This window comes from Scyliorhinus torazame, chromosome 14 (genome assembly GCF_047496885.1).
Source record: "Scyliorhinus torazame isolate Kashiwa2021f chromosome 14, sScyTor2.1, whole genome shotgun sequence".
Classification (NCBI taxonomy): Eukaryota; Metazoa; Chordata; class Chondrichthyes; order Carcharhiniformes; family Scyliorhinidae; genus Scyliorhinus; species Scyliorhinus torazame.
The window spans coordinates 115,335,040-115,348,525 of record NC_092720.1 but is presented as its reverse complement, the minus strand read 5'-3'; the positions used below and the strand labels follow the sequence as shown (position 1 = coordinate 115,348,525).

The window sequence follows — 13,486 nt, the reverse complement described above, 5'->3', positions numbered from 1 at the left end:
CGGCGAAGGGCCTCCGCCGGCCAACGCAAGTTGCCGCATGCGCAGGAGCCGTGATTCCTGCGCATGCGCAGGGAGTTTCGTCTCTGCGCCGACCATCGCGGAGCCTTACACAGGCCGGCGTGGAGGGAAATAGTGCCCACACGGCAAAGGCACGCCCGCAGATCGGTGGGCCCCGAGTAGAATCCCGCCCAGAGTCTCAAAAGCGTGGTATTGAGTGCACTGCGTTTATTGAAATTCACCACTTTTACAATTCCTTTCAACACCACTTCAAGACCAAATCATATTCTTCTTGATGCCAATGCCTCACGATAAATAAAACAATGATTCCCAATAGCAGCCTCCTTAATTCTGATTATAGTACCATGTTTTTCCCAGTCATGTTGGCTGCCCCGTCACTTGTGATTCCTCTGCCATGAACCCAAGCCTTCATTTTCCAACTACGTAACTAATCAATGCGCCAAAAATCTCTGCGCCAGTTGTGCTGGTTTGTAATGTGAGGCAGCACAACAAATCCTAACAAATTCATTGTGCCAAACATACCTGACGTAACTTAGCAAGGTTGAACAATCTGAAACGTCTGTGCTTTCATCCAGTTGTATTAAGAACTCCTATGCTGACTTTACATGAGAAAAAAGCTGGGCTTCTACATTCTCAGCAATATTCGGCCACTGTGTTATCACGAGTGTGATGCATTTTAGTTTTTCAGCAGACCTCTCATCTAGGACCGTAAAAAGTCTTATAACACTAGGTTAAAGTCCAACAGATTTGTTTGGAGTCACCAGCTTTCCATTAGTTTTAAGTTGGATATACGGAATGAAATGTTTCTGGTTTTATAAATATAGGACTTTCGATGGTATAAGAAAGAAATAGATACAGAATTCAAAGACTTAAAATGAACTTCTATACTTTGTTTTGCAGCATCTACCGATATGTCATGGAACCAGAGATTACTTTCACAGCAGCTGGCAGCTTTGCTTCTGGACCAGTGGCCAAATTTTTGGACATGCCTCAGTCTCCCCTTTTCACTCTGATCATCAACACCCCTGAAAGCTGGATGGTGGAGTCTGTCCACACTTCTTATGATCTCGACAATATTTACCTGAAGGAGGTGTGTCTTGTTAAATATTTGGAAGTCCGGGCTGGTTGGACCAATAGACAAAGGCAAAGTGAGATTAACTGGTGTTGGTATACTAGCAATCTGTACCAAAATGTAGGGAGATTAGTAGTTTAAGAAAGATCATACTCAGTAATGCAATATTTACACTCGTCCTTTTATAAATCACTGGTTAGAACTCAACTAGGGTTTTGTGTCAATTTCTGCACACCACACTTTTAAAAGAAATATCAAAGCCTCAGAGGGGGTGCAGAAGAGAGATTAGAAAACTGAAATGGTTCTCCTTTGGAACAGTGAAGTTAAGGGGTGATTTAGTAGAACTGTTGAATAGTGAGGCATTTTGATAATAGACAAGGAAAAAAGGTTTCAACTGGCCGGTAACTCGGAGGTAATTGGCAAAAGAAGCAGAGATGAGATTAGAATTTCTTCTACGCAATGTGTTATAATTTGGAATGCACTGCCAGAATAGTTGGCCAGGGATATGAAATTTCTGCCATTTGGTAGATTTCCGACTTTAGTATTTTGGAAATTTGTCATAGTTCTGACCATTGGGGCTGCAACGGGACTTAAAAAGGATCTAACTTTGCTGTTAGTGAGAGCGGGAACTGACTGCAGAGCTGTGATTCGAGGATCACCAGTGCGGGAGAGACGGAGCTGCTCCCTCAATCATAGGTTCTGTCTCCAACACTGACTTCTGCAGCTCCTTCAGTTGCAGGTTTCCTCCCTCTCGCTCTTGCCACTCCTTTGGAGACAGAGCCTATGATTGGAGAAACAACGAGAATGGGAGGGTGGGAACTTGTGATTGGAAGAGTGGGTGCAGGTTATTCTGGCTGGTCCCATGGCCACCATGTAGGAGACTTTCAGCTGCACTGTCACCAATTGTTTTCTTGAAATGCTCCCAATCGGCCAAGGAGAAGAAGCAGAACAGGAGGGAGTCCTCGCCAGCAACAAGGCCAGAGCAGGCGTGGGGGAGCCGCTGCTGAGATTTAGTTTATGGCTTTTGGGGCATTCTAAGGTGTGCTGACGGAATCAGCAAGAAAATTGTTTTGGAATGCGGCTTCAGTCACTCAACTTTGTGTCAGGTGGGACCCAGCTGCTGTCCATGTCTGTGTCGGCAGCACAAACCACTCCCTGCGAAGTGGCGTGGACTAATCTGGCCCCTTTTTGCTTCGAGTGCAACTGTGTGCATCCGCTGGTAATTTATATTGAGCAGGTTAAGTGTTGTCTCAGTGTGCTCATTATAGGGCCGGTCATACTGACTGCGGTGGGAAGGGGATAACAATTAATGACCCATGTTGAGCTGGACACAGCACTGAGGCCGCAGTTCCCGTTATGCTTTTTAAAAATAAATTTAGAGTACCCAATTATTTTTTTTCCAATTAAGGGGCAATTTAGCATGGCCAATCCACCTCCCTGCGCAGCTTTTTTGGGTTGTGGGGGTGAGACCCACGCAGACATGGGGAGAATGTGCAAACTCCACATGGACAGTGACCCGGGGCCAGGATCGAACCTGGGTCCTCGGCACCATGTGGCAGTGCTAACCACTGGGCCACCGTGCCGCCCTAGTTCCCGGCATTCTTGATGATAATCAGTCTGTACGATGCAACAGATGTCCAGAAGAGCACTCGTCAGAAGAGCAAGGCTCTTCACCGTTGAGTTAGAAAGAGGGCCTATGGTCTGCGTCTAGTGTTAGTGGATGAATTGATGATTCCATTCAAGGCGTGCAATTTACTTTAAACTATTGAGGAGGCCAGCTTGCTCTTCCCTGGCAGTACAGCTATTTGGCAGTGTCACCGGTCAAGGAGGCGCCGCATCCTTCCACTGACAGAGGCAATGTTGCGGAGCTGAGTCTGGCAAGATGGAAAAATCCAGTTTGGGTGGGGGGAGGGAGGGTGACGGGGGAGAGTGGGCCTGGGGAGTGGAAAGGGAGGGCATGGGTGAGTGAGGGGAAAGGAGTTTGGGAAGAGGTACTACAGAGCACGGGAGTGAGTGCGACAGGGTAGGAATGAGGGACTGCTGCGTTTGTTGCGGGGAGACTAGCTGAGAAGATGGGTGTGTGTGCATGTGGTGAGGGGCCGATGAGCAGATTGCGGTGTGTGGGAGGATGAAGGTGGAGATAGGCTTCACTGAGCCTTCGTAAACATCGAATATGGAAAGCTTGGCTGAAACCTAAATGATTATATAAAATGATAACATTTCACAAAGTACTTTAAGAACTCGTATTTTCATTTTTATATGATATAATATCTATCTACAATACATGATAAATCTTTTGTAGATAGAACTTGAATAATAATACACCGAATGTTACTATGCTGCTTTAAAAAAAAAAAAATTTAGAGTACCCAATTCATTTTTTCCATTAAAGGGGCAATTTGGCTTGGCCAATCCACCGACCCTGCACATCTTTGGGTTGTGGGGCGAAACCCACGCAAACACGGAGAAAATGTGCAAACTCCACACGGACATTGACCCAGAGCCGGGATCGAACCTGGGACTTTGGCGCCGTGAGGCAGCAGCACTAACCACTGCGTCACCATGCTGCCCGTCTGTGCTGCTTTTTTACGGTTTTGTTTTTGCCACTTCTGGGGTCAAGTTTTTCATGGTTTTTTTTCTAATATATTTATGCTCGTTCATGAGATGTGGGCATCGCTGGCAAGGCCAGACTTTTGTCCCATCCCTAAGCGAGAAGGTGGTGGTAAGTTAAAATGGCGTTATGATAGAAAATAGTTTGTAAAGCAATGCTGTAGTTCTTAGCTTCACTTTGCATGTACATAAGGTCGTGCTCTGTTGTAAGTGTGCAACTTCACCGTGTATTAGATGCACTAACTGAATTGAATGCTGAGGGACAAGATGATTTTATACAAATGCATTGGTCCGCAGTCTTGACAGTGATAAAAAGGAGACAAAGGAAAAACTAATGTATGTAGACACTTGAAGTCGAATGGCTCCACGGGTTTGAAGTGGCCTGGAAGTATTTGCATTTTACTGCAGATCATATAAAGTGCTATAATTACATGATTCCTTGTCACAAAAAATGTTTCAAACCTATTTTGTCTTCGGCCACACTCACCCCTGGATTGTAACTTTGGAAAGAGAATTGGATACATACTTAAAAAGGGCTACGGGGAAAGAGTGGGGAAATTGAATTAATCGAAGATTTCCTTCAAAGAGCTGACACAAACACAAAGGACCAAATAGTCGCCATCTGTGACATAAGGATCTGTGATTCACAAATTATGCAGCTATTGCAATGAAACAAAGGACTTTTTATTGATTGCCGTAGGAGGACTTAAAGCATGTAAATCTCTCATCTTAATTCTACATTTTCAGATTGATGGCGGAGTGGCAGCAGAGTATGAGTTGGAGTATCTTTTGTTGGAGGGGCATTGTTATGACGTTTCAACAGGGCAACCCCCCAGAGGACTCCAGATTACCCTGGGCACCAATGCAAACCATGAAATCGTAGACACCATTGTAATGGCAAACCTGGTAGGTGGCACAGCTCTTTACAAATATGTAAATTAATCCTGACCAAAGTTTTATTTGAATAAAGCGGTCTATCAATTTATCCACAGGTATGAACTGCTGTCAAAATCCATTGTTTTCTTCCTCTTGCATTAATTGCCGTTACATTTTCATTAGTTAAATTTAGTTCTCTCCTTTCTAGTTGGTTCTATCCTTCCCCACCACCTGCACCTCAAAAGAAATTCAACCGGGGCGGCACGGTGGCGCAGGTTCGATCCTGGCTCTGGGTCACTCTCCATGTGGAGTTTGCACATTTTCCCCGTGTTTGTGTGGGTTTTGCCCTCACAACCCAAAGATGTGCAGGGTAGGTGGATTGGCCACGCTAAATTGCCCCTTAATTGGGAATAATGAATTGGACACGATAAATGTATTTATAAAAAGATATTCAACCACAGTTGTTGGAATAAACTAATTTCTCTGAGATTCAGGTTCACAACACTCCATGACTCAGCCTTCACTGCTCTCTGGAACAGAATTGCAAATACCAACAACTCTCAGAGAACAAAATTTCTCCTAATCTCAGTCTTAACTGGGTGACCTCTTATGTTTAAACTGCCTAGTTCTAAATTCCCCCATGAGAGGAAACATCCTCTCAGCATCTACCCAATGAAGCCCCCACAGAATCTTGTATATTTCAGATAGGTCACCTCTCATTCTTCAAAACTCCGTTGTGCATAGCCCCAACCTTTCCTCATTAGACAACCTCTTCATCCCAGGAATCAACCTTGTGAACCTTCACTCAACTACTACCAATCAGGGATATCCCTCCTTAAGTAAGAAGACCAAAGCTGCACACTGTACTCGAGGTGTAGTTTCACCAATACCGTGTATAGTCGTAGCAAGACTTCCCTACTTTAATACTATTTCTCCCTTGTAATAAAGGCCAACACACCATTTGCCTTCCTAAATACTTGCTATATCTCTGCGGGAAGATTTGTGTGTGAGGACACCCAGATCGCTCTCTACTGCAGAATTCTCTTGTCATTTGAATAATTTTCTGCTTTTCATTCTTCCTGCCAAAATGGACAACTTCACATTTTCACTCTGCCATGTTTTTGCCCGCTCATTTAACCTATCTACATCCTTTTCAGATTTTTTGGATCCTTCTCACCACTTGCTTATCTGCCTATTTTTATCTTGTCAACAAATTTGGTTACAATACAATCAGTCACTTCAACTTAGTCATTAATATAGATTGTAAGTAGTTGAGGCCCCAGCACTGAACCCTGTGGAACTCCACTTGTTACAGTTTGCCAAGTTGGAAATGATCCATTTATCCTGACTCTCCTGTTTCTGGTCGTTTAGCCAATCCACACTAACATATCAGCCCCAACACCGTAAGCTCTTATCTTGTGCAGTAACCTTTAAAGTGGCACATTTTTGAATGCCATTTGGAAGTCGAAAAGCACTAAATCTACTGGTTCCTCTTTATTCACCGTGCTTGTCACATCCGCAAAGAACTCAAAATTTGTCAAACCGATTTCCCTTTCACTCTGTTTTGCATTTGTGGTATGATTTTACAAATGTGTTGCGACGACTTCCTTAATAATTTATTCCAGCAATTTCTCATTGACAGATGTAGGTTAACTGGCTTATAGTTTCCTGCTTTCTGTCTCATTCCTTTATTTACTAGTGGCGTCACATTTGACTTTTTCTAATCTGCTTCGACCGTTGAAAGATTACAATCAATGTATCCACTATCTCTGCCACTGCATCGTTCTTTTAAATTCCTCCTTCCCTTTTGCCTCTTGGTTTTCTATTATTAGAGCATAGAACATACGTGCAGAAGGAGGCCATTCGGCCCATCGAGTCTGCACCGACCCACTTAAGCTCTCACTTCCACCCTATCCCCGCAATAAAATAACCCCTCCTAACCTTTTTGGTCACGAAGGGCAATTTATCATGGCCAGTCGACCTAACCTGCACGTCTTTGGACTGTGGGAGGAAACCGGAGCACCCAGAGGAAACCCACACAGACATGGGGAGAACGTGCAGACTCCGCACAGTGACCCAGCGGGGAATCAAACCTAGGACCCTGGTGTTGTGAAGCCACAGTGCTATCCACTTGTGCTACCGTGCTGCCCTAATTATTCTTGATATACCTTTTAGGTCCTCTACACTTAGGGCAAATTACTAAAATGCCTCTGCTATTTCCTTGTTTCCCATTATTAATTGCCCAATGTCACCCTCCAAAGGACCAATATTAACTTGAGCTATTCTTTTTCTTTGTAGAAGCTTTTACTGTCTGTTTTTATATTTCTTGCTTGTTTATTCTGACAGTCTAATGTTTCTTTCTGTATTTTGTTAGTCATCTAAAATCTTCCCAATAATTTGGTCTGCCACTAATCTTCACAGCTTTGTGAACCTTTTCTTTCAATTTGATACCATTCTCAACTTCCTTCGTTAGTTATGAAAGATGGTGCATCTTTCTTCCTCAATGCGATGTAAAAACATAAGAACTAGGAGCAGGAGTAGGAAATTCAGACCCTCGATCCTGTGCCGCCGTTCAAAACAATCTTGGCTGATATCCTCTCTGCCTCATCTTCATCTTCACTTTCCTGCCCGTTCTCCATAACCCTTCATCCTGCTACTAATTAAAAATTGATCACAAATTTGTTTAGCGTTTCGGCATCCACTGCAGTTTGGCGTAGGAAATTGCACTGATTCACCACCCTTTGAGTGAACTAATTCGTCCTCCTTTCTATTATAAATCTGCCACTCCTTTCCCTCTCACGGTAAAATGTCCAACAAGTGGAACCATCCACTCTACATCTAACCAGTCAATTAATCCCCTTTAGCATCTTGTATATGTCAATCAGATCTCCTCTCATTCTTCTAAACCACAGGGAGTATAAGTCTAAACTGCTCAATCTCTCTTCATAAGACAAGTCCTTCACCCCTGGAATCATCTATTGAACCTTCTTTCAACCGCATGCATTTATGTGCTTCCTCAAGTAAGGGAACCAAAACTGTGTGCAGTACTCCAGATGCGGTCTCACCATTGCCCTAGACAATTGCAAGAGCACCTCCCTACTTTTATATTTTCTATTCCATTAGCAATGAATGCAAAAATTCCATTTGTCTTCCATATTACCTGCTGCACTTGCATACTGACTTTCTGTGATTCTGGTACAAGGACAACCACTTCCCTCTGGACTGAAGCATTTTGAAGTTTCTCCCAATTTAGATAATAAGTTGTCTATGTATTCCTCTGGCCAAAATGGATAACCTCACACTTATCCTTGATTCCCACCTGCCAAATTGTGGCCCACTCAACTCCCCTATCCATATTCATTTATAAATTTCTGTTTTCCTCATTGCAACTTGCTTTCCCACCTATTTTAGTGTCATCCGCAAATGTGGCTCTATTACCTTCTATCCCTGCATTCAGTGGCTGCTACCACTGGGCTTTTTATTGGCTTTTCTCATATTTATAAACAGTTGTTGCTTATATACATTACATTTTTCTTGCTCACTCTAATTTGCTTTATTTTACAAAGAGGTTTGTTTTGTCCTTCATTTGGCTAACTGTATGTGCATTTTGCTGCCCTCTGGATCGGCCTATGATATCGCCCCCCCCCCCCCCCCCATTGGTTTCAGCACCACTTATCGCTGCTTGTGCCTAGCAGGACCTCGAGTAGTGTGCTTTCTGGGGGTCAACAAAGAACAAAGAAATGTACAGCACAGGAACAGGCCCTTCGGCCCTCCAAGCCCGTGCCGACCATGCTGCCTGACTAAACTACAATCTTCTACACTTCCTGGGTCCGTATCCTTCTATTCCCATCCTATTCATATATTTGTCAAGATGCCCCTTAAATGTCCCTATCGTCCCTGCTTCCACTACCTCCTCCGGTAGCGAGTTCCAGGCACCCACTACCCTCTGCGTAAAAAACTTGCCTCGTACATCTACTCTAAACCTTGCCCCTCTCACCTTAAACCTATGCCCCCTAGTAATTGACCCCTCTACCCTGGGGAAAAGCCTCTGACTATCCACTCTGTCTATGCCCCTCATAATTTTATATACCTCTATCAGGTCTCCCCTCAACCTCCTTCGTTCCAGTGAGAACAAACCGAGTTTATTCAATCGCTCCTCATAGCTAATGCCCTCCATACCAGGCAACATTCTGGTAAATCTCTTCTGCACCCTCTCTAAAGCCTCCACATCCTTCTGGTAGTGTGGCGACCAGAATTGAACACTATACTCCAAGTGTGGCCTAACTAAGGTTCTATACAGCTGCAACATGACTTGCCAATTCTTATACTCAATGCCCCGGCCAATGAAGGCAAGCATGCCGTATGCCTTCTTGACTACCTTCTCCACCTGTGTTGCCCCTTTCAATGACCTGTGGACCTGTACTCCTAGATCTCTTTGACTTTCAATACTCTTGAGGGTTCTACCATTCACTGTATATTCCCTACCTGCATTAGACCTTCCAAAATGCATTACCTCACATTTGTCCGGATTAAACTCCATCTGCCATCTCTCCGCCCAAGTCTCCAGACAATCTAAATCCTGCTGTATCCTCCGACAGTCCTCATCGCTATCCGCAATTCCACCAACCTTTGTGTCGTCTGCAAACTTACTAATCAGACCAGTTACATTTTCCTCCAAATCATTTATATATACTACAAAGAGCAAAGGTCCCAGCACTGATCCCTGTGGAACACCACTGGTCACAGCCCTCCAATTAGAAAAGCATCCCTCCATTGCTACTCTCTGCCTTCTATGGCCTAGCCAGTTCTGTATCCACCTTGCCAGCTCACCCCTGATCCCGTGTGACTTCACCTTTTGTACTAGTCTACCATGAGGGACCTTGTCAAAGGCCTTACTGAAGTCCATATAGACAACATCTACTGCCCTACTTGCATCAATCATCTTTGTGACCTCCTCGAAAAACTCTATCAAGTTAGTGAGACACGACCTCCCCTTCACAAAACCGTGCTGCCTCTCACTAATACGTCCATTTGCTTCCAAATTGGAGTAGATCCTGTCTCGAAGAATTCTCTCCAGTAATTTCCCTACCACTGAAATAAGGCTCACCGGCCTGTAGTTCCTGGGATTATCCTTGCTACCCTTCTTAAACAGAGGAACAACATTGGCTATTCTCCAGTCCTCCGGGACATCCCCTGAAGACAGCGAGGATCCAAAGATTTCTGTCAAGGCCTCAGCAATTTCCTCTCCAGCCTCCTTCAGTATTCTGGGGTAGATCCCATCAGGCCCTGGGGACTTATCTACCTTAATATTTTTTAAGACACCCAACACCTTGTCTTTTTGGATCACAATGTGACCCAGGCTATCTACACCCCCTTCTCCAGACTCAACATCTACCAATTCCTTCTCTTTGGTGAATACTGATGCAAAGTATTCATTTAGTACCTCGCCCATTTCCTTGCCTATCCTTCAGTGGGCCAACCCTTTCCCTGGCTACCCTCTTGCTTTTTATGTACGTGTAAAAAGCCTTGGGATTTTCCTTAACCCTATTTGCCAATGACTTTTTGTGACCCCTTCTAGCCCTCCTGACTCCTTGCTTAAGTTCATTCCTACTTTCCTTATATTCCACGCAGGCTTCGTCTGTTCCCAGCCTTTTAGCCCTGACAAATGCCTCCTTTTTCTTTTTGACGAGGCCTACAATATCACTCGTCATCCAAGGTTCCCGAAAATTGCCGTATTTATCTTTCTTCCTCACAGGAACATGCCAGTCCTGTATTCCTTTCAACTGCCACTTGAAAGCCTCCCACATGTCAGATGTTGATTTGCCCTCAAACATCCGCCCCCAATCTATGTTCTTCAGTTCCCGCCTAATATTGTTATAATTAGCCTTCCCCCAATTTAGCACATTCATCCTCGGACCACTCTTATCCTTGTCCACCAGTACTTTAAAACTTACTGAATTGTGGTCACTGTTACCGAAATGCTCCCCTACTGAAACATCGACCACCTGGCCGGGCTCATTCCCCAATACCAGGTCCAGTACCGCCCCTTCCCTAGTTGGACTGTCTACATATTGTTTTAAGAAGCCCTCCTGGATGCTCCTTACAAACTCCGCCCCGTCTAAGCCCCTGGCACTAAGTGAGTCCCATTTGGGGAAGTTGAAGTCTCCCATCACCACAACCCTGTTGTTTTTACTCTTTTCCAAAATCTGTCTACCTATCTGCTCCTCTATCTCCCGCTGGCTGTTGGGAGGCCTGTAGTAAACCCCCAACATTGTGACTGCACCCTTCTTATTCCTGATCTCTACCCATATAGCCTCACTGCCCTCTGAGGTGTCCTCTCGCAGTACAGCTGTGATATTCTCCCGAACAAGTAGCGCAACTCCACCTCCCCTTTTACACCCCCCTCTATCCTGCCTGAAACATCTAAATCCTGGAACGTTTAGCTGCCAATCCTGCCCTTCCCTCAACCAGGTCTCTGTAATGGCAACAACATCATAGTTCCAAGTACTAATCCAAGCTCTAAGTTCATCTGCCTTACCCGTAATGCTCCTTGCATTAAAACATATGCACTTCAGGCCACCAGACCCGCTGTGTTCAGCAACTTCTTCCCGTCTGCTCTGCCTCAGAGCCACACTGTCCCTATTCCCTAGTTCTCCCTCAATGCTCTCACCTTCTGACCTATTGCTCGCGTGCCCACCCCCCTGCCATACTAGTTTAAACCCTCCCGTGTGACACTAGCAAACCTCGCGGCCAGGGGTACCCTACTGTCTCTTTGCGGAGGAAGTGCTTTATTTGGAGGTGTCTCAATTCCTGTCCTTTTGCTAGTTTCCACTTCCTCGTCAATTCGTCCAGTGTCGCCAGTCTGCGCCCTACGTAGAAGTCCCCGACCGTCAGTGTGCCCCCGTCCCGCCTCCATCCTTTGAAGGTGGTATCTAGCATGGCTAGGGGAATCTGTGATTGCGCAGATGGGGGCCATAGGGGACATTTTGGATATCCCGACATGCTGTCTCAACTGGGTCTACGTTCTCAGCGTGGCCGCTACCACTGGGCTTCTAGTGTACCTTGTTGAGGAGGATGGGAGTGCTGCTGTGGCCAGGGCCCGGAGAGTTGTTCCTTTACAGAGTGCCTCCTCCATTTGTACCCAATCTGTGTTGGGTTCTTGTACCCATCCCCTCACTTTTTCTGCCGTTGCTGCCCAGTGGTAGTATTGTAGGTTCGGTAGAACCAGGCCCCCTCTGACTTTCCCTCTTTGCAGTGTCGGTTTGGGAATTCTCAGGTTCTTACCCCCTCATACAAACTCCATGATTAGCCTGTCTACGTTTTGGAAAAAGACCTTGGGGATGAAGATCGGGATGGATCTAAACAGGAAGAGGAACCTTGGCAGTACGTTCATCTTGATCGTCTGCACTCTTCCCGCCAGGGAAAGTGTGAGTGAGCCCCACCGTTGAGGGTCTTTTACTTCCTCCACCAGGCTGGTCAGGTTCAACTTGTGGATCTGTGTCCAGCCTCTGGCTATTTGGATCCCCAGGTAATGGAATCTGTTCTGGGCCCGTTTTGAACGGGAGCCCCTTCAGCTCTGTCCCTCCCCCTTTTGGGTTTCAAGTCATTAATATTGATTGGAAATAGTCGGGGTCTGAGGATGGAACCCTGTGGTACCCCACTAGTTACAGATTGCCAACTAGAAAAAGACCCATTTATCGCAACTTTCTGCTTTCTGTTGGTTGGCCAATCCCCTATCCAAGCTAAGACATTACCCCCACCCCCATGGGATCTTAGCTTGTGTATTAACCTTTTAGACAGCACCTTCTGGAAGTCTAGATAAAGTACAATAATAGAACTCCCATTATCCACTTTTCTTTTTAGTAACCCTTTGTTTGTATTTAAAAGTTTGTCAATCCTCGAGCCTACCACTGACCTTTATAATAATGTATGTCTTTCTTATCTTTAACCTCCTTGCTTAGCCACAGATGCATTTCCCCCTTCTTACAATCTTTCTTCTCTGGAATAAAGTTTAGTTGGGAGGAAATGAATATCTCCTAAAATGTCTGCCACTGTTCATCAACCTTCCTACCTTTTAGTCTTTCTGCCCAGTTGACTTGGGGCAAATCTGTATTTATGCCTTTGTAATACCTTGCTTTAACACCAGAACACTAGTGTGGGACTCCAGTTTATTGCCCTCAAACTGAATTTGAAATTCAAGCATGCAATGATCACTCTTCCTGAGCTCGTATTACGACAAGATCATTAATCCCATCTCATTGTGCAATACTAAATCCAAAATAGCCTGTTACCTGCTTGGTTCGACAACATATTGTTCCTAACCTTTTCAGTAACACGGAACACTTCACTGAGACAAACAATTCCACGGCACACCCACTTCTGTTTAGCTGTATCTATTGTTCATTAACATCACATTTACTTACATTTACCAGGTAACTTGCCACTTGATCTTTTTCCGATACCGACACACGCTCCATCAGATATTGGGAGTACTTCAGGTTTTGTTTTTTAAAGCACTTGAAATACAAATGTCTTTGTTTGCAAGATGTTTTGTCTAAATGGCGTTTTAACTTGGTACCATTGCAGCATTTGCAGACTTCTCTCTGTAGATGAGACATGCGGTTTTACTATCAATAAAAAAGTATCTACACCCCAGTTGTCCTTTAAATGTAAACAATATTCTATTATCAGAACACATCACCTGCAAAATCAATGATTACCTCATTTCTACGACCCCTTAATCACAACTTTAGCAGACATACTGTCTGTATGCATCTTAACCCAGGTTTTAATAACATTACTGCAAAAAATGTTAATTTCTTACATTCATCACAACCATGCTTCAGTAATGATCACCAAATCATACTCCTTTGTCTCTATTTGTGCTGTTAATGCATTAGTTTTATTCCG

The 13,486-nt window shown here is 44.6% G+C and overlaps 1 protein-coding gene across 3 annotated transcripts in view; it reads left to right on the top strand.

The window, feature by feature from the left end:
* Nucleotides 1–13,486, top strand: part of uggt1 (UDP-glucose glycoprotein glucosyltransferase 1) — a 220,278-nt gene that overhangs the window by 141,843 nt on the left and 64,949 nt on the right. For all 3 annotated transcript variants that reach the window (XM_072474685.1, XM_072474684.1, XM_072474683.1), the window contains 2 exons: nucleotides 919–1,108; nucleotides 4,448–4,606. In XM_072474685.1, the coding sequence (XP_072330786.1) occupies nucleotides 919–1,108; nucleotides 4,448–4,606 (349 nt within the window). The remainder of the gene's footprint in view (nucleotides 1–918; nucleotides 1,109–4,447; nucleotides 4,607–13,486) is intronic.